The following is a 25,401-nucleotide window of genomic DNA, read 5'->3' as shown; positions in this document are numbered from 1 at the left end:
TATAAAAGGACCACGTGCATCAGTTGCATCTATTAGGAATTGAATAGGTATCGCTTGCTCCAAACCCTGCCCTTTTCTTGGGTCTTTCAAGTATTGAAATAACTGGAGGTCAACCAGTTTTCTTTTGTAGTCTTTTTAATTGTGCTTGCTGCCTAATGGCACTGGGTAATTAAAAATAAAGATCTCATTATTTCAGGTATTTCTAGCTTTTATCTTACTATGTCAGAGCAGGGCGGTAGCCTGGTTGTACAAGTGTTGACATAATGTCCTTAACTGTTAAGGTCAAATGAGGCCCTCTGTAGTTCCTTTATTGCTAATATGAAATGGAAGGATTGAATGAGTGTTAATCACTATTTTAACCACTCAGTGGTATATAAACAGACCAGTGTTTATATAAACTTGAACCGGTTCATTCCAGATCTCGGTATTTAATATTGCTGAATGTATGTCGGTTTTATTAAATGATGAATCAGGTTGCAATAATAATAAGCCTAATGTCTACTAAGTCTGGATTTCAGGTCGTGAACTGTTTAGTTTGGTACAGCCATTTGTCACTTGCTTTTATGTAAATTAAAAGTGAGATCCCTACACTGAAAGCTTTTAAATTATTCTATGGTTCATTGATAGGGAAGAGGCCATGTACAGGAGTAAATGTTTACCCAAAAATTATTGCAGTAGTGTAAAAACTATGGTAAGTCTGGGATGCTTGGTGACTACAAAACATCAACCTTAAAGTAGGTTTTTGAGTTTGATGGTTCCATGTGCAGCTGAGACGAAACAGTAACTCAGACTTATCTGTGTGCTATGCAAGACCTGCTGGACAGGGCAGGGTATTCTTTTGCCACACCGAGTTGTACTGGGTCATGAAGAGATTCTCATGACAAGTAATGCTGGTACTCTTCCGGATAAATTACCCCATAAAGGAGCAGGTCCTGTGAAAAAGAGCCCACCTGCATTGAAATGAAGAGCCTGTGTTTTTTTCACAGCTCTTTTTTCTAAGAATTTCCTCTGCTTCTTTGGTTCAGGTATTTGCAGTACCAGTAGTGGCTAAGCCACTTGGAGTCATTAACGCAAGAGGATAATATTCTGGTTTTGCTGGATTAGTTTGCCATCCAGCTAGTAGACTGAATGTGGTTATGATGGAGTCCCATGAGTCCCAGAGCTGTGGTTAGTGTTAGGGAAGGGGAAGAGGTTGCAGCTGTGAGTCAAGAACCTAGAAAATGGGGTGAGAGAGAGGGAAACCTCCTCTTTGCATGGTCATCAACTTGGATTCAATCACACTTGGATGGATTAATGGAAGTGAATAGGATTATATGCTGCAAACCAGTCACTTGTTTAGTGTGTAGACCTCCTGCAGTAGAACTGAAGTGTGAGGGAAAGAAAAGAAGGGAATATATTACGACGTACCTGATACAGTGAGAAGCAAGATTACTGTCTTCCCTTGATGATTCATTTCAATGCAGCAACAGTTATCTGGTGCGACCTTTCTGCGCCTTTCCAATCTTTTTGGCTGTTTTTGGCTTGGTCAAGAACAAGGGCTGCTTTCCATTGTCAGAATTTACTTTGCAGACACTTATCTGGATGTAGTTTGTCACTGCTGGAGCTAATGTTTTAACTTTCTGTATTCCTCTGCTTATCAGAAGAAGCGCTAGGACAGCCCTAGCCGCAGCATGAAAGGACAAAGCTATATGCAACAAGCTGTGAATGTAGCGTGATAAAGTGGGGAAGAACATGTTTGCTTCTAGAAAATGCAGAACTAAGAAAATGCAGTAGTTTTGATATGCATAAAAAGAACAGGAAATTATGCAGAGTACTTGTGGGTAGCTTAAGCAGTTCAGTAGATAACTCATCCTTCTGACATCCGTTAGAAATAGCAAGCTACCTGTGTTCGGAGCCACTGTATGCTGTTGGGCCTCTTGCTTACTTTCCATACCTGGGCATCTTCATGTCTTCTGTGTGTGACTTCTGCCTTTTCCCAAGGTTTCAACCAAGGCCTTGCTGCTATGGTCTGTGTGGTATCTCCAGTATATGCTTGAAGAGGAAGGCTGTGTAACTTCAAACTCTGCCCAGCCTCCTCTGACTTCTTGTGTTTTAATTGTTTTGCTGAAGTCTCATTTCTGGATGTAAATTATCGCCCTGTTTTTGCCAGAGTCTTTGTGGGTAAATTTGTTAGCCTGTTACGGTGATGGTGTCAGCCTTCGCTTTCCTTCTTTCCACTGCTCTGATATCTCTTGCATCTTCCATAAAAACTGAGCAACACTGCATGACTTCTGTGGACTCTGCCTGTTGATCATCTCTTGAGGGCTATCAGCAAGCATGTTGTCTGCTTCTCTTGGCAAAAGATGGAATTATCCAAAGCTAATTGCTAGATAAGTACCTGCAGATGAACACTTTTGCTTTCACTCCTATTGCCTTTCACTGTTGTAAACATCTAGATTGCTGTATTGCTTTCTGCAAAACCGTGGCTTTTTGATATCTACTGAAAGCTTGACAGCTATCCATCTTCTGGTGTGAAGAGTTCCAGTACCATAGGATTTGTTCAGTTCTTTTGTACTCTCTTACGGCTTTATACCTTGCTGCTTATGCCTCTTACCAACTGCTGAAGTTCACAGGAAGGACTTGGAACACCTGGCATACTGGCTGGTATTCTGTGTTACAACTGCCTCTATGGATTTGTCAAGTAAAGTTGTGGTTGAACCTGGCAACAAAATAGCATTTCAATTAAAAGGAATAAAAGAGATGGGAAGCGTCCATAGGAAAGCTGAAGAACTGGACAAAAAAAAATAAACCTGAAAATTGAGCATTCAGAAGATTTAGGAGATTTATTTTTGCATTGAATATAAAACCTACACCTCATTTAAAAATAAAAATGAATTTATGCCTTAGTTACAGTTGCTTAAGAAAATATGAGCTAACAAGCTTTTGCTTCTGTGCTCAACTCAAAGAGTGAAGACAAAAAATTTTGTGTGGCAGTTTTTTTTTTTAATTCTGAGGGTGGGGTTCAACACATCTTACATGAGAAGAATTTTAAAACTGACAGGTATTGTTGCAACCATCACTTCAGGATTCATCAATTGACTGTGAAAGAAGAGCAGATGACTTGAAATATTGCAGGTAATTGACATGTGCTATGTTGAGTTCAGCGTATGTTTAATTATTCTTGTAAGAGAAGTTACTCAGATTTAGGGACGTCTCCCTGCCCTGATCTGTCGCTCAGCAATGACCTTAAAAAGGTGACTCTTAGGCAGGTGGTGTAGGGCCTTCAAGCCTGTATGTGTTACCATTTCCAGCTGTCTTGAAGTGGAAGAAGTAGTGTGAAGCTCTAGGATAGCATCTCACCTGTCTCCCTCCTGTCGGGACAGGAAAGGAGGGGCTGAGGAAGGAGAATGAAACTGCTGAGATGCTCCTGAGCATGCGTGAAAGATGCAGGGGTAGGAAACTAAGTGAACAGAAGAAAGAAAAGAACACTCATCATTAACCATACAATTTTCTTCTAATTGCTGTAATTAGTAATAGCTTTGGGACTCTTATCAAGGCTCTCTAAAATGATTACAAGAAAAACCTCTCTGTCTGTTCTGGATGGAAGAAATAATTAATGTAGTAAGCATTGGCCATGTTCAAATCTAAGCATGGCTTCTGTATTGTAGCTAAAATCCTTTCTTAGGTAATCCTGGCTCTTAACTTCTTCCTACATTTGTGTATGAGCATGCATCTCGGATCTAACAGACCCCTGGAAACCACTGTTAAATATTTGAAATAACTGTTTGACTCGGTAGATGTAGAAATAGTATTAATAGCACTTCTCTTTTATTCTGGAGAAGAGGCTGCAGTGGCTCCTTGGTAGGTTTTACTACATTTTTGGAAGCACTCTGTATCACAGCAGCTGAAAACATCAATGGTTTTTGTCTTCCCACATAATTTCTCACTGTGTTATATCTGTACTTGAAGTGCTGTTTCCCAAAATACACAGTTTGTGATTCACTCTGGAAAAACCCTTTTTCTAAAGATTTGTTAGAGCATTGTAAATAGTGGAAAACTTTACTGCAGAAAAAGTCAAGTACTATGATACTGGGAAATCCTGGGATTCAGTTAACAAAAACTGTTAAAATAAAAACTGTTAAAATAAGTCCTTGCATATTGTTCTATAATGGCCATGAAAATTCAACCTTCTTGTCTCTACCAACAAAGTACTGATGACAAGGATAACACAAGTTAGGGAAAGAAGGATAAAGGTCTGTGTATTTCAGTGCAACGCTGGCAATAAATGCTGTTTGCAAATTCGACCGGGTTGTACAGATCAAAACTGGCCAAAAGCGGTCAGCTTAAATTTATAAAGGAGAGATCATACTTAAATAACTTAATCAGATTTGTTAGCCATTACAGACTCTTAATGACTGTTCAAGAGGCCTTATTTAAAATTCCAGAACGTGTTGTGTCCTTCTTGCCTAGCAGTCGCGTGTACAATGTAATCTGACAAATTTAGCTGAGAATTTCATTTAGCACTATTAGCCCCTTAGTTCTGTTGCTTAGCCCAGAGTTCTTCGCGTAGGGTGAGGTTGCATCTTGCACCTGCACTTTCCTTCAGTTAACAGTACAAGAGCAAGCTGCCTTCTTTTTTTTTAATTCAGACTCCATGCAAAATAAAACAGTGTACAAATGCATGGCTGGAATGATAGTATCAAATCAAGTTTCAAAACTCAGTCAGCTTTTTGGTATTGCAGGAATCGTCCTCTTTCATAGTCTCACTGTTGGATGCTAATTAAAATGAGAATGATGTGGGTAGAGATATGTTTGTCCCTAACTGCTGTGATTTTTCTACTTTACACCTAATAGTCCAGGAAATCAGAATTTTATTCAGAGGTCTTGCTGTTGCCATTTTTGAGAGTTCAGCTATTGAATTTCTGGAGAGTATTTCATTTCTTATTCCTGTATAACTGGAGAATCCATGCAGGAAGTCTAATTAATTAAAGAAGATTACCTCTTTGCTGACCTAAAGCATGTTTTTGCAACAGAAGGCACATACGGTCTGAAATGGATCAGAATGATGAATCTCAGCTTGGTTCAGACTGTGGTATTTCAAGAAAACACTGATGCTGGGTACAATCAATGGGAAACTTGGCGGTCCCTGGAGAGGTTCAGGTTAACTTTCACCAGGCTCCTAACTGATGTGGATCAAACGTGTTGGACCAAAACTGGCGTGTCTAAAGTTAGACTGAGTACAGATTTAGGAGTCTTACTAAATGAAGAAATCCTGATTTACATTACTGCCTATCTTCAGCTCCCATTTAACTTAGTGGGATTTGCATTTGATCAACAGTCTAAAAGGTCAGACGTCTTTTAAATAGCAACACAATCTGGGTTTCAGAGACGTGGAAGCTGTAATTTGGGCTTTTAAGAGCCTTGCAAAATATGGATGGTACCTAAAATTTGAATGAGGAAGGGGGAGAGAATGATAAAAACCACTTGGTCCGCTTGAGTTTAGGCTGGGTTTCTAGCCAGATGCGGTGGGGTACAGGGAGAAGAAGAAACCATAATTTGGTTTTGTCCCAGGTTAATTCTGAAAAAAAAACATTCCACTTGTTATTTCTATTTTATTTAGATGTTTTTAATGGAATGTATAGTCAGGTTATGGCCCAAGAAAGCAAATTTCAAACATAATATGAGTGATATGTAATAGAAAAACATGTGCCTTTGGGGAAATCCCTTGCTGGCAAGATGATGATGACAGGACTGTGGTGGGACAGCTGTGTACCTAATGCGATTCTGTTGATTTCTGAGGTCACCACTAACTTTGTCAATAGGTTGCAACACTTAAGGAGTAACTTTTTTACTCTGCTGCCTGTGAGTGAGCAGCGACGTAGTATAGCATGTCTGTACGTTGTATATAAGCACGCCAATTTGTAATGCTTTAAATGGACTTGGCAGCTTACCAGGCCTTTGTACATTTTACTCACAGTTAAAGCTTCAGGAGTATTCTCATATGTATGAGAGTGCACAATATGCATATGTACTGATATGCAATATAGTTACAATTAACTTTTGCTTCTAGTTTAGAGAGCCATAGAGTTATTTGCAGATTGAAAAGATGTGCCAGTTTGAATCTAGCATTCAGCTTTTTGAATAAATTTTTCCTTAACTTTGGGGAATGCTGCAAATTGACCCAAAATTGGCAGCCTTCTAGTGACAGAGCGGACAAACAAAGTTGTTGTGGATAATATACGTTATTAAAGACATCTTGGTTTTGGCAATTGATAAACCCACTGGAGGAGTGGACCACGGAAGCCCAATGGTAGCAACAAGCACAGCAGGAAAGATAAATGCGGAGTTTTGTGCCTGGGACAGGATGGCTGGATAGCAACTCCACTTCTGAAAGGCCTTTAAAATCCTTCATTTCATAAATTACTACAATGTTCAGCATAATCTTTTTTTTCTAGGGTAGATACGATATGCCTTTTTTTTTTTGTAAGTTTATATTTCAAACACTAATGATGTTAGAAATCAGCCTTACGGTTGACCGATAGGTCCTTATCTGATTTGAAGGTTTTTGTAGCTGTTGATGTATGTCAGCTAATGTGGCCATGCTCTATGGCATAATCTTCTCCTAGATAGAAATACCTTACCAAAGTCCACTTCTGCTGTCGTAACACTCCTTAAATTTAACTCTGTGAGATAATTCTAGGCTTTGACTTGGTGCTGTTGTCTGTGTAAGGTGCGTGGGTGTTAGTCATCAGCTGAGACTGATGTACTTAATCTTTGTGAAAAAGATTTCATTGGAGCTGTTCTGTTTCTGCTGCATATGCTATTGCAGCTTCTATATAAAAATATTTAAGAGGAAAAACATATCTAAAGTCTAATGGTAAATTTTTACTTCCATAGTGTTCTATAATGGGATCTTCTGCTCTGACACTGAGTAACGGTATAATATTTGAGAGCTTTTGCCTCCATAAAAAAAAAATAGATCATTTCATGCAGAGTTTAATAGTATAGAATCTGAAGCCTGCAAGAGTTCCCAGTTTTTCATGCTCAGTGTTTATGCTTGTAAGATAAATCATTTGACTTCTGAGTTTGCATTAGTGACAGATTAAGCTGCCAGTGTAAACACTGTAGGATTGGGTAATTTGAAAGATGTGTAGTTTTGTGAAGGAACTAAGCCCACAAGTATCTGGAAGCAATGTAACGTTGCATATGTTAGTGCAAATAATATTTTGCAATGTTCATGAGAAAAGGAAGTAAGTATTTAGAAAAGTATTGGTGAAATGGTAACAGTTTATGATTCTTAATTTTTGTTTACTGAAAATAATTCTTGACACATGGAATTTTTACTGGAATTTACATGAAAAGTTGTTCCTGGAAGTAAGAGTGAGATGCTTATGGTACTGTACAGCCAAAAATGCCATTATTTATAATTGTGTAACTTTCAATTTACTTTTGACAGCAGAGTGAAAATGTTCTGGCCTAAAGTCATCAAGTTTGTCGTCTAATCATGAAACACTAGATACTTTCAGTTCTTAAAAGAAATAGCAAGCAGTTGTCAGTTTCCTGCAGCTTATGTCCATTTATTAAAAGATGGAACCTGTATGATTTAAGTGGAATTGTAAAATGTAGTGTGTGTTTGCATCACTGAATCTATGAGCATGGTTATTTTTCTCTTAAAATCAATATTTTTTCCAAATATGCACCCTGCAGATTTTTGGTCAGTTCAGTTCTCCTATAAATCTAGAAAGAAGCAAGTTATGCACAGAGAACTAGAGAAAAGCAAATACAGATGTATCTTTCCCTAAAGTAAATATCTTTTTTCATGTTGAAAATATACGCAGCCTGACACAGTTATCAATCTCGCTGGAGAGAGAAAATTTCTCTTCATTACTGTTTAGATGTTTAGTTTGTAAGATCTTTGTTTCTTATTCTCTGCAAAGGTCTAACACATCTTTAACACCAATTGTTTACATAGCATGAAACACAAGTTCCTTAACTGGTTAAAATTGTTTGATTCAGAATTTTGAAGATATCTACTACCCTGTATACTGAAGAAATAACACTGATAATGGGATATAGATTGTGATGTTCTTTTTACAAATAAAGTTGATGGAAACCAACTTTAAATCAAAATATATACAGTTGCATATTTGTATTCTAAAACTTATCGGTAATGTTTGGCTATATTTATTTTAAAAACTTTATGGACAAATTTAATGCTGCAGACTTTTTTTTAAAGGAATTTGGCCAGTGTGAAATCAGGATTTGCATAACCTTCACTTGGTGGAAAATCAAATTAATCTCATACAGTTTAACTAAAAAAATATATATTTCAAACAATTGCTTTTATGTGGTTTTTGGGTGACTTTGTAACAGGACAAAGTTGGTTGTGTTCTAACAGAAACAAATGTTTTTACCATCTGGAATGAAAGGATAGTACCAGAGGTGAAGAATGGTGAACAGTGAGCTGAGTGAGTGGTCAGATTCAGGTAGTAAAAAGCAGGTTTCTGCTTTCTCTTAATTATTGCATTAGATGTATTTTTCTGTCATTCCAAGAGAATGATGCATTTAGCTGTAGCGCAATAATCTGGAAATGCACCTGACAACACTTGTTAAAGATTGCTGTCCTTTAAAGGAGTTCTGAATTGTACCACATAGTAGAGGTGCTTTGAAACCATGAGCTATGATTTCTTTTATCGACTTATCCGTTTTATCGATTTTAAAAATTAGTTGTTTCAGAAAGTTTAATGTGAGTTTAAAGCCACTACTGCTTTGTTTCCTATTAAAAACTTTGACCAGACCATTTTGTGTTTTCCTGGGGAGTTTGAACTAATTTAGAATGCTCTTTGTTTCACATTCATTCTGAATTTAGACTTCTGTTTTTGTCTGAGGCTACTACATCATTAAAATAGCTGTTCTTCCTTCACAGGCCTATGAAGAGTACACCAGCAAACTAGATGCTCTACAGCAGAGAGAACAGCAGTTATTGGAATCCATGGGGAATGGAACTGATTTCTCTGTCTCCAGTTCAGCTTCAACAGACACAGTTGCATCATCTTCCTCCTCTAGCCTCTCAGTAGCAACTTCATCCCTTTCAGTCTATCAAAACCCTACTGATATGTCACGGAATAACCCTAAGTCTCCACAGAAGCCTATTGTTAGAGTCTTCCTGCCCAACAAGCAAAGGACTGTGGTAAGTCAATTTCTTTGTACATACTTAGAACCTCAGTATTTCCTGTATTTCTGTTTGCTTTCATCCAAAAGTTAATTTAGGACCTGAAAAAGTAACCCATGTGGAAGTCAAAGAGGTGGCAAATCTGTTTGCGCTCTGCAAAACTCCGTCCTTTTGATGTGTTGGATATTTTCTACAGCATTAGCAACAATATGTGTTCTGTATTACTGCTATAGCAGACAACACTTTCAGGAGTTCTCTAAGAATAGAAATAACTCAAATATTTTCCTAAAATCAGCTCTTTTAGATACGTAGCATACTCTACTGTTTCACGATGGGTAAGAGGGGGCAGAAAGCTCTATTTCTCGTACTGTGTAAAATTATTGATTAATTTAACAGGGCAAGATTGGGGAAAATAAATGTTTTCCATCTTGTTGAAGTTACTAGCAGCAGTGAATGCTGTACAGCAAGCACCAAGCTCCTGCAGCTAAGGAGGGCTGTGCAGAATCGCTTGGTTTTTTGTTGTTTACCTCCCCACTCGCTGTGGTGACTACTTCGTGTTGGGACCCTGATGCTATCGGGTGCTGTATATAGAACTGACTACGGGAGGGACGTTGCTGCTATTAGCAGGAGCCTGCAAGTATTGCTGTGGTAGCATTGCCTCCATACTGCTCAAAACCTGGTGTTTATCAATTTTGGCAATGTTATTGTGATTCCTGGGATCGTGGAAGAAGAGGTTAACTTTTTGCAGACTATCTAGCTGTCCTTCAGAGGCATATTTGGTTGTTGGTTTTTTTTTTTTGCTACAAGCTGTCTACTGAAGAGCCTCAATATGTGCTTTTGAATAATACACTGACCAGTGAACTGTGATACATGACTGTGGCTTGTCAGCAATTGCTAGGCTTTTTTTGTTGTTTTTTTTGGAAGTCTTCTCACTTAAAAAGGGGAGCTGTGTTCTCAGTGGAAATCGGAATTGAATGGATAGCACAGCCAGTGTCTGTGTGAAACCAGTGCTTCTCGTAGCAGTCAGTCAGGTGTTGGCTATCACTGAACTGTGACAACCTGGGGAATTTGTGTCACTAGCAAAGAGGAGAAATTACAAACTGAGTAGTACTGGACATGGGAAGCATGTCCTCTCCCATCTCCTGCCACTTTACTTCCCTCCATCCCATGAAATAAGAGAGATCATAAAACTTATAGTGGGAACAACAGGTTAAAGGGAAGTTGTTTTCATCTGATTTTTTTTTTATCATAGCTTAATAGTTCAGAATGTTGCTGAAGAGTGAAAGTAGGCTTTGATTTTCAACCTGGAGAGTGATGTTTTAATGTAAATTACAACCTCTTTGTAGCACTGTGCAGATGCACAGTGTTAAGCAAGGTGATTTTGTTGCCTGCTTGTGAGGTACGGCTTGGCACCTAGTGCAGCCTACATTTGAAATTTGGAGAGAAGAGTACTGGATTTCAGCGAGGCGCCCTGCTTTCTTCTTCATGTGTTCTGTCCCAGTCTGTCTAGCTATTGTAGCCTCAGCTCCTGTGATCAAGCTGTCCACAAGTTCTTTTTCTTTCCTGCAGTAGGTCACAGTATATCACTTCCTGCATTGTTCTGTGCGTTTCTTGTTGCTCCATGTTATCTCTTCCTCTTCTCTAGGCCATATAGTATGTGTTTCCACTCTTACTTTTCCTCCTCGCTGCAATATGCTTCTGTTGCTCCTTTCCCTCCCCTCTTAACTTCCTATTCAGTCCTTTTTATTAGAGGTGTTTTTAAGGATTTTAGCAAGCCTGACCTCTGTTTTGCATTTAAGAATCATTTTGTATAAAGAAGACCTTATGATTATGCAATACACTGCAACAAACTTGAAGGCAAGCATGATTGTTTTGATGTTTATAAATGTGTGCTTCACCAGGTTTAAGTTAGGCTACAAGTAGGATCACCAGAGAAAATATGTTTGACTTTACTTGGCTGTGCAACCAGGGCACCTAAAAGAAAAGTTATTTCTGCATATGTAAATCCGATTACAGTTTAGGAAGAAGATGTAACTGAATTTCAGTGTGAACCGTGTGATACAAGAGGTAATTTGGGGCCAGTACTGAACTGTCTTGCCTCATCTGAGATAAGGCTTTGTGTGTGTTGCTACCCCAGTCTCATCGAAGTAAAAAGGGCTGCCTAAAGAACTTGAAGATGCATTGGTTTAAGTAACAGTAGTGGATTAGCTTGGTATGCTCTAAAACATGTGTGAGACTCTGCTTCCCCAGACTATTTTCTTCTCATTTTTATCTTTAAGCTTTGAGATTTTGGTGGATGTTGTGATCCTGCAGTATTAGTCATGCTCATTAGGAGCTTGCAGACTTAATCACTCCGTCACAGACAAGCTGGTGTTCTTGAACTTGATCACTAGTCCAGTGTCTTGACTAAGAGGTAACTTTCTAGCTTGAGGATGTGCTGTCATTTGAAGGAGTTCTGACCAGAACTTGGTAGTAACGGTCAGTGCTTGACAGCAGGGGAAAAGGAGTTCTTCCGACACTGAATGTAGATGCTTTTCCTGGTTATGGGAGGCAAATGAGGTTTAAGTTGGGTGTATACTCAGGGAGAGGCTCTTGCTCTTATCTCCTGTGCTCTACTGGAGTCTAATCACGATTTGCTGTCCCAGGGTAGGCCTGCAGCTTGGTTTCAGCTTGCTGAATGTGAGACATTAAGCGCACAACTTCAGGAAAATCTGTGGTCTTGTGCTGTGATAGGATTAAAAAAAAAAAAAAGCTGTACCAACAAAAGAAGGGGCAGGTAAGTGGTAGGGGGAAAGTGCAAGTCTCCTTAGGCTCAAATCTGGTGTGTGTCTGCAGGTGTGCATACACAAACAGATGTGTGCAGAAGCAGAGAGGGTTGAGCAGACAATTCTGCAGATACTTGTAGGACACTATTAGCAAAAGGCGGCTAGACCTGAGACACGTAACTAGGCTTTGTGTGCTCAGAGCAGCTTCAGTAAGTCCTCCTTGGGTGGTGGAACAGATTTTGGGCTGTGTTGTTTCCTACCAGGTGTTTGCAGTGGAGAGGCTTAATCCTGCTTTATGTGCTGTATAGCAAGGGGGAGGACAGCTCCCATTGTGATCGGAGCAACCCATTTTTGCTTGAAATTGTTATTCTAAATAAGCAATTGGAAATGTATGCTCAGGTCTGATCAGCAAATACTGCAAATTAATGATTCAGCTTTGTTTCAGATAGAGAAATGACTATAATTCAGTTTTACACACTGCTTGGATCTAGTTACATTACTAAGTTAAGCTTTTATTTAATAGACATAGTAAATTGCCTCTGTGTAAGAGCTGGGTGCTTATAGGAACTGAGCGTTGGGGGTTATTGGCCTTGGAGTTGAAGTTCATGTATCTGAAACTTGAAACAGTGCTTACGTTACTGAGAAAGTTAGGAATATCTTGTGCGACAACTCTTAGTAAATATTGAAAACGGAGCAACTACAATGATCCTACCCTTAGTCTGCTGGAAACTCAGGAAATTCCCTAAGCAAACCCAGTTCAGAAGTAATTGCAGTTTGCAGTGTGGTTGGAACTGCAGGTAGTTGGATGATAGACTACTGGCCTAAAAACCATCCGGCCATTTTCTGTGAATACTGGGACTACTTGCTGTAGTACTTCCTTCTTTCTCTGAATGGCTAAAGAAGCAGCACACACATCTTGATCTTCCTTCCTAGCACACAACCTTATATATATATAGGACCTCTGGCTTTAAAAACAGACCTCTCATGTCTTTCTTGTGCCTATTAACTGAGCCATTTGCTTATGTAACCGTGATGTTCGGGGTTTTCAGATGTACAGAACAGCTTCAGGTGTGCTGGATTGAAGTAGGAAGGTGATTCCTTGTGAAAACATACGGTACCTACTGTTAGTGTGCCCCCACCCCACTCCCAATTCCATATGGCTAGCAAAGTATGAAATGTCCTACAACCAAGAGGGTGTAGGGGGGAGAGGAGAGGTGCAGTGTTGCCATGGGCTCCCCCCCACATGAATTACTTTCAGCCAATATCCACTTCAGAAGGAAATCTTCTTTTAATATCACAATAATATTTTCAGACTCTGCCACCAATCACATACCTAATTGTAGGATTGGGGACCCACTTCAGGAGTTGAGAGATTTTGTCAGATACAAGAGAGGCTTGTTTTCTTTTACTGGGGCATACGATGATGCTGCTTAAACTGACTTTATAAAACCTGACTGGTTGGTAATGGAGAGCCAACTTTGTTATTCATCTTTGATCATGTTCTGAAACAGTCCCAACTACTGCAGCAGCCTTCTGCTGTTCGTTTGGAGCTGCTAGAAGTGCAGGAAATAGTGGGGCAAGCTGCTTACATTTCTGACCAGCAACTGCCTCAATACTTAAAATGTTTGTGTTTTTTGTTTATTAGTAGTACTGTTTATGTGGAGGATCAAGTAAATATATCTGTTTCACTTGGCTCCAACTAGAAGTATAATGAGAGGTGTTGTGGTTTAACCCTGGCAGGCAGCTGAGCACTGCACAGCTGCTCGCTCTCCCCAGGTGGGATGGGGTAGAGAACTGGAAAGGTAAAAGTGCAAGAACTCATGGGCTGAGATAAGGACAGTTTACTAGGTAAAGCAAAAGCCGCGTGCACAAGCAAAGCAAACCAAGGAGTTCAGTCACTGCTTCCCATCCGCGGGCAGGAGTTGAGCCACTGCCAGGAAAGCAGGGCTCAGCATGTGGGATGGTTTCTTGGGAAGACAAACGCCGTCCCCCCTTCCTCCTTCTTTACCCCAGCTTTTGTTGCTGAGCATGACGCCACATGGCATGGGACATCCCTCTGGCCAGTCTGGGTCACTTGTCCTGGCTGTGTCCCCTCCCAGCTCCTGGTGCACCCCCAGCCCTCTCCCTGGCGGGGCAGCACAAGGAGCTGATGAGTCCTTGGCTCTGTGTAAGCACTGCTCTGCAACTGCTGAAATGTCGGTGTTATCACCGCTATCTCCATCAAAATCCCAAACACCACATCGTATGAGCCTCTGTGAAGAAAATTAACTCTATTCCAGCCAAAACCATAACAAGAGAAAAACAATGGTGTGCAGAGAAACAAGACCATGTTGACCAGTGTAAGTAGGTTGTGCATCTGACGTAAAGTTTCTTTGTGTCGTGCTAAATCAGGGTGTTTGACAGAAAGGTTTTTGTAATGTAGGAACCTTGGAGGTGCTTCATTGAAAGCCTAGCCAGTAAGTGGTAGAGCCTACTGCTGCTGATTAATTAGCAGATCAAGTTAGCATCTTGATTCAGCTGGAAACACAGCAGAATTAGAACTTCTTTGAAAGTAAAAACAAGTAGCTGGGTTGGTTAGTTGGAGGGGAATCAATGCATACGTGAGTGTCAGAAATAAGATTGTTTTCCTGTGTAGTCATCTTGGGAGGAGATGAAGTTTTCTTCTCTGAACAACCTCCCGGAAAAGTCAACAGATTGCTGTTCTCTGGGGAAAAGAAATGGCCATCCCCTATAATGTAGAGAGATAAATGTCTGAATTCAAGTCCCTCAAAGAAATATGCATACTTCCTCTGTTCTCAGTGGCACGGTTCAACTTGGCATGTTAAATGTTTTCTGGAGAAGTGTTCTGCAGGGGTGTGACCACGATAGGTCTCTGCGGGTTTCTTGTTTGTTTTCTAGGCCAGAGAGAAGGATTTTGAAATGATACAAGTGCAACATGATATGAGTATTACCTGCCATCATCAGTTATTTTGTGGAACAAATTTCAGGCTTACCCAGACTATGGATGGGAGAATTTAGGGAAAATGTGTTTATTTGGGTCAGGAATCTAAATGGGTATCAGGTGTGTAGTAACAAAGCTGCCAATTAGGGGAGAGCTGTTGTGGGGGAGAAGGAGATAGGAATGCTGACCTTGACCTCAGGGGCTTTTTTTTGGTGTTTTTTGAGCACCTGGGTAATGTATCTTTTGCATGTCTTTGGGACTGCCAATTTTAAGCTGATAAGCCTGGGATAAGGATGAAATCCCAGTTCCCAGTTGCTAGGGCTGTTGCATGTTTTGCCGCCTTCTGTAAAAGCTGACAATGTAAAGCTAAAATTACTTAGGAATTTCACTCAGTAGATTGCTTGGTTACTGTAGACTTTTAAGGTATTAGTAAGACTCTAGATAGGTTTTCTGTGACCCGTCAGTTCTGGCTTGCAGGAATGTGTTCTGAGACTTTGGACTAAACACTTTCTGGATGTATCTGGAGTGCTTGGCAGCCCTGAAGGGATGGCCAAAGCGTGTTTCTGTGAAGGGCCATAGAGGAGCTACTGCAATATTCAGGGCAGTATTGAATCTGGAAGAAGGATCTGTGGTTCTCAAGTTTGGCTTAGCTTGTGTGTCAGGCTTATGGCATGTAGTCAGTATTACAGCAGTGCAGACGTGAGCTTGGCAAGTATGTAGTATCGCTGGCTGGGGCAGGAAGCATGATGTAAAGGGCTCTAGAGGAAGAAAATCCAGGTTGGGCTAGGACCTAGCTGTGTGCTTAGTTTTGCATTGTTCTACAAGGAAGAATGGACATGTAGACAATTCTTGTTTTCTCTGGCCTACGCATTGCTTTTTGTTACTTCCTTGTGGCTCCTTCAGTCTAACAGAATATGTCATTACAGAGTCTTTTGGAATATGTAGGAACCATAAGAAAGAACCATGGGGCAGACCTGAGGTCTGTCCAACACAGTTTCCTCTTTCGATGGTCACAGGTAGATGCCTATAAAAGAATACAAGAACAGAACAGGCATGTTTAAAATTCTTCCAGTGTCCTTTTGAATTTGAACTATTTGTCCCTCAGGAATTTTGAATTTCTCTACTTGCTAACCTTCAGTCCAGTCTCCATTTAAACCCTTGCTGTGGATACTAGAAGTTTGTCTTACGGTAAGGAATTCTGTGGACACAATTGTACATTGTGTGAACAACCATATTTAGTCTTGGTCTTTGAACATGCTGAACGCTAGCTCTCTAGCTTTTGTAATTCATACTGGAGGAGATAAAAGCTTCTGAGAAGAGCTGGTTAATACAAGGCCTTGGTACAACAACAAAGGGCTAAAACTAGTCATAACTGCAGTTAGGAACAATATTAGGTAATGTAGTGAAGTCCAATAGGGAAGAAGGGAACACCATTGGAGGGATTTCAAATGCAAGTACTTTATGAAAAAGTTTGTATGTTGAATTAAACACTTGTGCTTGGTTGTATGTTCAGTCAAAAGTTTGAATTTGCTTGTATCTTAGCACTCCTGACAGATCCTGATTACCCAAGAGATCTCTTCCAGCTAAGTACTTCTGGTGTGTGAAGACACCGTCTGAAAGTAAAGGAGCAGTCCTGAATACCGGAATGCTGGACTATAGAAAGTCAGAAAAATTGGTATTTAGGTGTGAGAAATGATGGGCAGTTGAAAGACATCAGGTGATGATGGTTCTTGCTCTTAACCTGTATGTGGCCTGTTGCTGCCTGCTGCACCCTACTAGCTCCCAGATGAGACGTCTGCTTTGTGTCCTCCGACCTTCTTGGTGGAATTGTCCTAAGTGTGGTGAGGACGCTCTGCTGCTTGGCTCTGAGTTTAGAGCTGGCCTTTTCTCTAGTGCCTGCCCTTTTTCTGTGAGTATGAGCAAGGAGTGGGTTTGGTTGTTCTGAATTTCATTTCTGCCTGGAGTGGTCTGAGTAGTGACAGTGAAACTATGGAAAGAGAGTAGCAGACACTGCTTCTGCTTCCAGAAAGAAGCCTCCTTCAGCTGCCTGCCCATTCTGGATAGAATCAAGTCAGTGTCTAGTGGTTTGTTTACTATTATTTTATTTTATTTATTATTATTATTTTATTTTTATTTATTTGTTTGTTTTTAAACTGTGAGGTCTAAAAACATGCCATAGCAGTTTCTAAACATTATTACTTCAGTCCAAAGAAATTTCCTTTTCTGCTATATTCAACTATAGAAGAATGTTTTTTGTTGTTGTTGTTTAACAGTAATTAGAGACGGTGTAAAAACTCAGCATAAATTTGGTCCAGTAAAGTTGATTCCACTTTATCATGCGCTGGCATGCTTTATATAAGGCTCACAGGTATATATGTATTTGGAAGTTGATGAAAGTTCTTAAAATGTAAATGTGTATTGTTAAAAGTATTTTTAAGAGTATTTTTAAAAGGGGAAATTTGTATTTTTAAGACTTTCACAACCCTGTTTAGCTTCTGTATGCTGTGCATGGGGACAATTCAGGTTTCTTACTCCTGTCACACCTTTGTTAATTAGTACATCTTCCTTTTAATTACAAAAGCAATCATGTGGTCTTCTCTGAAGTCATGAAGACTGGAAGAATCAGATATTTTTACCCTACCTGAATTCTTAGCATAAATTAATTCATCATGCATGCACAACTGGATTCCTTCAAGTGTTATGTTTGTAAATCTGCTATTCAGTATGCTTCTTTTGACTTAAGATTTTCATCTTACTTTCTGCAGTTCATGGGATGAGTTTGTGCCTCAAGCTTAGAGTTGTAAGCACTGGGTTTCTAGGGGCATTCAAGCTGTCCTACCAGTTTCACCTGTCAAGTATAAAGAAAATTCAGAGAGGGGATGTTCAGGCAGCTGAATAACTAGTTTCTTCCTTTTAATTACACACCTGGTTTAATGTGATTAGGTTCTTCTAATCAAAAACAATTACAAATTCCCATGCTATATCAAATGCTCCAAAAATGAAGTTTATGTAGCCTATGTCAATGAGTGCTTTCTGAATGTATCTGAACACTTTGGCATTTTATGCATTATATGAAGTAACCGGTAGAATGAATCACTGACTTTCAAGTAAACTTCACTGGTTTGTTTTTTTCCTCTTTAATTGTTGTATCATCAGGGAGTACTACTGTCCTACCTATCCTATTGCTGAAAGGCAAAATCAAATGAGAGACTAAGTAGGCAATTTTCATTGGGAAGAAATTTAACCATGGAAGATTTCTCCTTCAGAGTGTTAATAAGCAAACAAAATTTTTATTGCAAAAGAGAAGTTGTACAATGAAATGGACTTCACAGACAGCATGAGTAAGTCCTTCATATCTAAGAAAGCCTGAAGAATGCTCCTTCAAGGTGTGCAAGGAAGCAAGGTACAATAGCAGACTTCACTTGGTCTAGCTGGGATGGAGTTGATTTTCTTCACAGCAGCCTATACAGTGCTGTGCTTGCTGGTGGCCAAAACACCCTTGGGAACACATGGATGCTTCAGCTATTGCTGAGTGGTGCTTGCACAGTGCTCAGGCCATCTTCCCTGTTTCCTGCTGTGCCCCCGTAGCAAGTAGGCTGGAGGTGGGCAAGAGCCTGGAAGAGGACATGGCTGGGACAGCTGATGCAAATTGACTGAAGAGATGTTCCATGCCATATAATATGCTCTGCAATAGAACTGGGAGGAGTTTTTCCAAAGTGGCTGTTGCTCAGGGACTGACTAGGTATCGATCTGCTTATGGTGGGTGATTGCTTCTGTATCATTTAGGGGAAAAGTTGGTTGTTTTATTTCTTTCACTTTAGTTAAACTGTCTTTATCTTGACCCATGAGTTTTCTCGCTTTTACCCTTCCAGTTCTGTTCCCCCATCCCACCTGGGATCGGTGAGCAAGCAGCTGTGTTACTTGGCTGCCTGCTGGGGTTAACCCACCAAATAAAATAAACTGTTGGATAAATTCAAAGTAATATGTGTTAGGAGGTGAATAATTTAATCCTCTTCAATTTTATTGACAAGCAGTCTTAGATTGCAAAGACAAACGATATGGAAAGCTTGCCATTATAAAATCAATGGCTTGTCATCTGAAGTGCCTTATGCAACATTGATCGTGGCTTTTTAAGGGTGTTCCTCAAGTACGGATCGCTAAGCGAGTGCAGTGACTGTTGAATGAAAGGCCAGTTATGGAATTAAGATTTCATACTTTAAGAGACAGGAAGTCTGTCTGTACAAAGTAAGTCAATGGTACAGAAAATACTGTTTGGAATGTTTATCTCAGCTTATAATGTAGTAGGCAGGGACTTAGTGAAACGGAATGAAGATCACAAATCTGAAAATAATCACAAATATTTCAGTTCCATGTCTGGTAAATCGTGCTTAGACACATGGCCTCTTGTGTCATCTAAGCAAACTAATCAACCAAAGCTTTAATATTTCTAGAGAAAGTGTATACTACCTGGATGTGAATATACTTGTTTTTAGGATCACTTACAATCCTTTTAGAAAAGGATGTGAATTCTAAGCCCTTCATGGTACAATTTCTTGCTGTTATCTTTAAAGTATTTAGGGTGTGATTGTCTGAGACAGGGTATTATGCCAAGCAGACTCAGGGCCTGACCTGTCAGAAAGATTTAATTAAACTATTTTGTAACTTAAACAGAGATGCATTAGAAGTTTGGGGTTTGAGCTGATTTTTTCATCATTTCATCAACAGAAACATCAAGTTCTATGAGTTTGATTCTCATACTGCAGCTATGGATATTTTCCTAGATGAGCATTTCTCTTGTCTGAAGTCTAACCCCCCTATTTTCCAAACTTCTTTATTAGTGGGTCACTATCAGCCTTCACAACGTTTGGCATTGGCATCCAGCCCTAGCTTTTAAGATGGTGATCCAGCTGTCTGCTATGAATCTGCTGCGATCTTATAGCAAGTGTTCCTCTGAACACGGTTTGGGATCTACCCTTCAAAAGCTTTAACAATTGATTGTTGAAGGCTGCTGTTGAGTAAACATACTAGGTTTGCTCCAGTGTGGTCCAGGGACAGTGTACTCCTGTTCAAATATTTCTGTAATATGTATCAGTCCACTGTGTTCTACAAATGAGTACTTTTTAATGGCATTAGCAATGCGGGTGCTGGTAACAGATGTCCCGAAGTTAAATGGGATGTGTTTGATGGAATGGTAACAGCTTTGTAAAATGGGTAAGTTCTGTTCAATTTGCCTTGGAAACAGCCTTCAGTGCAACGCAGTTGTCTCCCATTTGTGTTATCTACTTAATACATTTAAGAATAAAAACTGTTTTTTCTATAGAAGTCAGTCAGAGTATCATGCCCTGAAATCCAGGACAGGTGCCTGAAAGCCATGTTTTTCATTTTATAGATGTTGTCATGTTCAGTATCATCATATATAAGATGAGAAAATAAATGGTGATCTCAAGCTTGGATTTTTATTTATTTGACAGAAAAGCAGTTCGGTTTATTTCTCCCCCAACACAGTTGAATTCCGTGAGCACATGGTTGGCATTTTTAGTCATATAGATGGGCACCAGGGAAAATAAAGCATGATCCTTTAAGGTGAAGTAAGTAAACAAGTACTTTGAAGTGATATTTCAAAACCATGCATGAAATATTCTAGCTATTGTGCCCAGTGCTCTGATTATTGAGAATTTTTCTGAAGCTCTAAGGTAAATTAATACATAACGCTTGACAAGAGCTAACTGAACTACAGTGCTAGGCTGAGGGGAAAAAAAAAAATGAATTGGCTAACTGGTTATGAGAATTGTAATGCTAGATACTCAGAGCTGTCCAGCTTCCCCACTTTAGGAGAATACCTTTACATTGATTTTGAAGTGCTTGTCAGCCCCTTCGGTCTCTTTATTGCTATAAAACATTGGAAACTGCACTAGTGTAAGGAAGCATTTTTAACTTACTGAGATTTTGCCATAAGTTTGTGCTCTGATGTTAGAAAAGTGATGTAAGAGTTATTTAAGGATGCAGGCCTGAATTTCTTACTGAATCGGGAATGACCTGATTTACAGAAATAAATTAGGCATTGCTTAAATGCTTGTGGCTGCAGTCTTAAACATGTGTCAGCTCTGGGACCCCCAGCACAAGAGGGACATGGAAGAACAAGTCCAGAGGAGGGCCACAAAGACAGACAATCAAGGGGCTGGAGCACCTCTCTTACGAAGACAGGCTGAGGGAGTTGGGGTTGTTCAGCCTGGAGAAGAGAGGGCTCCAGGGGAACCTTATAGTGGCCTTTCAGTACCTATAGGGTGCTACAGGAAAGCTGGGGAGGGACTCTTGGTCAGGGAGTGTAGCGGTGGGACAAGGGGGAAATGTTCTGAAGGTGTTCGAGGCCAGGTTGGATGGGGCTTTGGGCAACCTGGTCTGGTGGGAGGTGTCCCTGCCCACGGCAGGGGGGTGGAATTGGTTGGGCTTGAAGGTCCTTTCCAACCCAAACTATTCTATGATTCTATAAATACTTTTCTGTCCATAGAAATGGTTTACGTGGGTAAAAGAAATGAGGAAATGGTGCGATAGTTATTTTTAGACTGTTTAGATGGTAAGACTGGCTTGAGAATTTTTGGAGGCACTGGAATAATTTTCATTCGTTTCCTTGGGATTTCACGTTCGCGAAGTCGAACGTGTGTTTTGGTGTCTTCCTGAATCACTGCTCGCCTGATGCAAGATGCACAAGTAGGTTACTCTCTCTGCTATATTATTAAGCTATCTGCTTAACACATCTTGCAGTCTACATGGGCAGCTGCTGTGCCATTTCTTAGCTTTGTGTAGCCCATGTTGCTCTCGGTTTTTTTTGAAAGTTGTTTGCTGGATCAACTATTCAAACTTTTCTAAAAAACTAAACCTTTTCTGATTTACAAGTACTAGGTGTGTGAGTAACTTAGCAAACCCTCAGCAGTTAGAATTTGGAAGCAGATCCCCCAATTAGTAGTGTGAATTTTTGTAAGTGATAACTACTGTGAAATGTTTAGCTTCTCCTAGTTACAAAATAAAGGGATAAAAATATAATGGATGGACATAATAATATTGAACATTTGTTGATGCAATAAAGTACAATGCTTGATTTACTGGATTACAGTAATAAGGGAATATATATTGGAGCAGATCAGAAACTCTCATGGGGTCAAAAAATGTGTATGTGATTTGGTTAAAGCGCTCTGTGGGAAGCCTGTCAAATCTCTCAGCAGAACTGATGAAACCCCTTTGGTTGCTGTTGGCATGGGGCAACCCCCTTGCTGTGGGGCAGCTCAGAAGCTGCTCTGGGGAGCCCATCCATCAGCTGAAGAAATCCTTTTTGTTGCTTTCTTAAAATCGAGTCACTTTCCGAATCACGTTCTTGGAGCGAGATTTTTCTTCACCTTTGCCACAATTTGGGTGTGAGAAGAGGATGGGGGAGAAAGAGAGGCTTAGATGTGATTTCTTTGCAGGGAGAGATTTCTCCTTTACAACAAGCTCTAGTATGGACTGGAGGAGGGGGCTGAAGGGCTCCATGCACAGATGGTGATGGACCGCACTGTACCAATCTGGGAAAGTGATTAATCAATTCCAGAGGAATTTATTCTAGTTCTTCAGCCTTCTGTTTCTTTGCTCGTGAGTTCTGTTAGAGAATGTTCTAAATGTTATGCTGATTCAGGATCCTGATGGGTTTAAGAGGAATCAAAACACTTCGCTGTTTGTTAGCTGGAGCTTGTTGCAAATGGCAGTGAAGAGAACAAATGTTCTGGCCATGTTTCTGATTACAAGTTGCATAAATACGGTTCAGAAGTTAATGAAAGGAACTTGGGGCAGTAATACTGAGGAACAGTGGAAGATAGGTGAGGGAGATACTTAATGCACATTTTTTTGATAATCCTATTGCACTTATTTGGCTGTGGGTAACCTTCGTTCTGATACTTCCTAAATTTTGAGAGCTTGCTTTTCTGACTTCAATGATCTCTTAAAAGTAAGTCTGTAACTTCATAGGTCTTGTTTTCAACTGAATTTAAAAAAAAGTTACATGAAGTGGCATCAGTGTAATCTATTGATAGCAGTGGAGCCTTTAGGTTCCCAGTGCAGTCCTTTGCTTCATAAGGTGCTGAAGCATGCTGTTGTCCTTGATGTAAGATCAGTGCCAGAGGAAGAAAATGTCTTCCAAAGAGCAGAAGACTCCTTCCCATTTTCTCTTCTTCATCTCTTTAAATGTTAGTCACCTTCCCACTGCTTGGCTTTTCGTCTTTGTGCTGCCCCATCTCCTTACCCAGTCTAGATTTTACTACCCTGTTTTTTTCTAATACTGCCTTGAGGTTTTCTGCCTCAGCTGGAATCTCTTCCCCATCTCTACACTCATTTCTAATACCTCTCTTAGGCAGTCCTTTTTCCACTTGATGCTCCTTATCCAGACTGAGTTGTCTTTTCTTTTAATCACAGCATGAAAACTGCTTTTTCTGTAGTGCTCTGTGTTTCCCCAGCTGTTTGAACCAGTTCTCCCCTACTTGGTAGTTCATCTCATCTTTGTTTCCTGTCCTCTGCTTCATTTCACAGAATCGTCTAGGTTGGAAGAGACCTCTAAGATCACCGAGTCCAACCTCTGACCTAACACTAACAAGTCCTCCACTAAACCATATCACTAAGCTCGACATCTAAACGTCTTTTCAAGACCTCCAGGGATGGTGACTCAACCACTTCCCTGGGCAGCCCAGTCCAATGCCTAACAACCCTTTCGGATTTAGCTGTTCAGTCAGCCTTTCCTCCTTCCTATTTGTTTTTTCCCACCAACCTACTGATGGCAATCCCATGTCCCAGTGTACACGTGCTTTTCCTGGCCAGTTTAACTTTGTCCTGCCTCCATCTTCCATTTCTCTTTCACAATCAGCCACTTCCCTATATATTCAGTCCCCTTTTCCCCCTAGTTGGTTTGTCACCCTCCCAGTATTTCATCTTCCACCACTTATCAATACTGAAGTGTTTGATGTTGCTGGAAAGTTAGACCTGACATTCCTGTGGGGCTTCTACCTCGATCCAGCACGTGATGTACTTACAGGGAAGACAGCCTTGAGCTGCAGAACGCTCATTTATTTGTTTTTTTAGAGATGGTTCATGGTTGGACCCGTCATGTGGGAGGCTGGAGTACACATCTGAAATCCTTAGAGATTTTAGTGAAAAATATTTATTCTGTATTTGTAAATATGTACTTTGGAGGCAGGGAGAAATATGTTACAAACAATTTCAGTGTGAACGGTTAGGTTGGTAGAGACGTAAAACCCAGTCCTCTGTTGCTTAAAATGGAAAATTTGTTGACAATATTGACAGTAATAGGTGCTCCCAGGCTCCCTGTTACACTGGGGCTTAGTAACTGCTACGGATGTTTTATGCTGGAGGAGTGACCTACTTCTACAAGTGATTGAAAGCCACAACGTTAACTTTGAAGATGGGAAGAAGTTACTTAGGTTACTTCATAGTACATCTTTTTATTAATCACATGCATAAAGCACAGTCAGTTGAGGTTGAATATGAAGATCATAAAGCAGTAAGTTAAAGGACAGTTTTTCCAAGGGATTAATAGAAGTTCTCTTTTAAAAGTTTACGTGTTGATCAGATGGAATGCCCAAACACCCTGTAAGGAGTGTTTTCGTATTAATGGGAGGAAGCTTGTGAAGCAAAATATTCCTTTAATGTGTCTGTTCTGAGAAAGCATATGCCTGAATTCTAGAAATGCAGTATATATAGCATAACCTCAAATGGTATTCACAAAGCTACTCGAAATAGGCTGCTACTTTTCACTGTCAACCTTAAGTAGGACATAGGGCACCTAAATACCCATGGAAATTTAAGTGCAAGGAGCAAAAACTAGGCTCTGATCCAAAGCCAGCTGAAGCTGATTAAGAGCCTTCTTTTGGCTACTGAGGGCTCTGGCTTAGGCTTCTCATAAGCTATAATTGAGTCTCAGGTGTTCAGACAGGCTTTTTTGGTTAGTCAGGTCTGTGGGTTTTCCTTTGATTCAGGTTTGTTGTGCTTGGGATGAGGTGCTCTGCATGAGTACAGGAAACATCCTAGTGCATATACCAATTGAAGTGTTACATGTCTTCAGTATATAGCTCTAGAAGTAGTGGGTAATACTCAACTATATCACCAGATTATGTATTGTTCTGTTTTCTATGGTTTGATTCAATATTGTTAAATCACAGGTATGCTTAGAGGTGATGTACCTATTCCTATACAAGATAACTGCAGCTGGGAATAGAGTAGAAGCAAGAAAAATATCTTTACTTTGCATAGTTTCCAGTTCTTTGTTTGGTTATCTTTAGTGTGCATCTCCATTCAGTCCTGGCAGATACTTTGAAATAGTGAAACAGAAGAGAGGAATACGTTTTTTAAGTAGGAAATATCTATAGAGTTGCAAATATAGCTTCGTCAGAAATGGTCTACCTGATCCAGGTGATTGCTTGATCTTGTTTTCATGCTTATCTTCTATTTTAAAAATAAAATGTTTACATTTTATTATGATTTTTTTTTTGAGGGTGGTCCAAGCTGTT

General features: G+C 40.0%; 1 protein-coding gene across 1 annotated transcript in view; it reads left to right on the top strand.

Moving 5' to 3' along the window:
* Positions 1–25,401, top strand: part of BRAF (B-Raf proto-oncogene, serine/threonine kinase) — an 83,947-nt gene that overhangs the window by 15,950 nt on the left and 42,596 nt on the right. The window contains exon 3 of the mRNA XM_035568555.2: positions 8,906–9,169. Coding sequence (XP_035424448.1) covers positions 8,906–9,169 — 264 coding nt within the window. The remainder of the gene's footprint in view (positions 1–8,905; positions 9,170–25,401) is intronic.

This window comes from Cygnus atratus, chromosome 1 (genome assembly GCF_013377495.2).
Source record: "Cygnus atratus isolate AKBS03 ecotype Queensland, Australia chromosome 1, CAtr_DNAZoo_HiC_assembly, whole genome shotgun sequence".
Lineage (NCBI taxonomy): Eukaryota > Metazoa > Chordata > Aves > Anseriformes > Anatidae > Cygnus > Cygnus atratus.
This window is presented reverse-complemented; position numbering and strand designations above follow the sequence as displayed.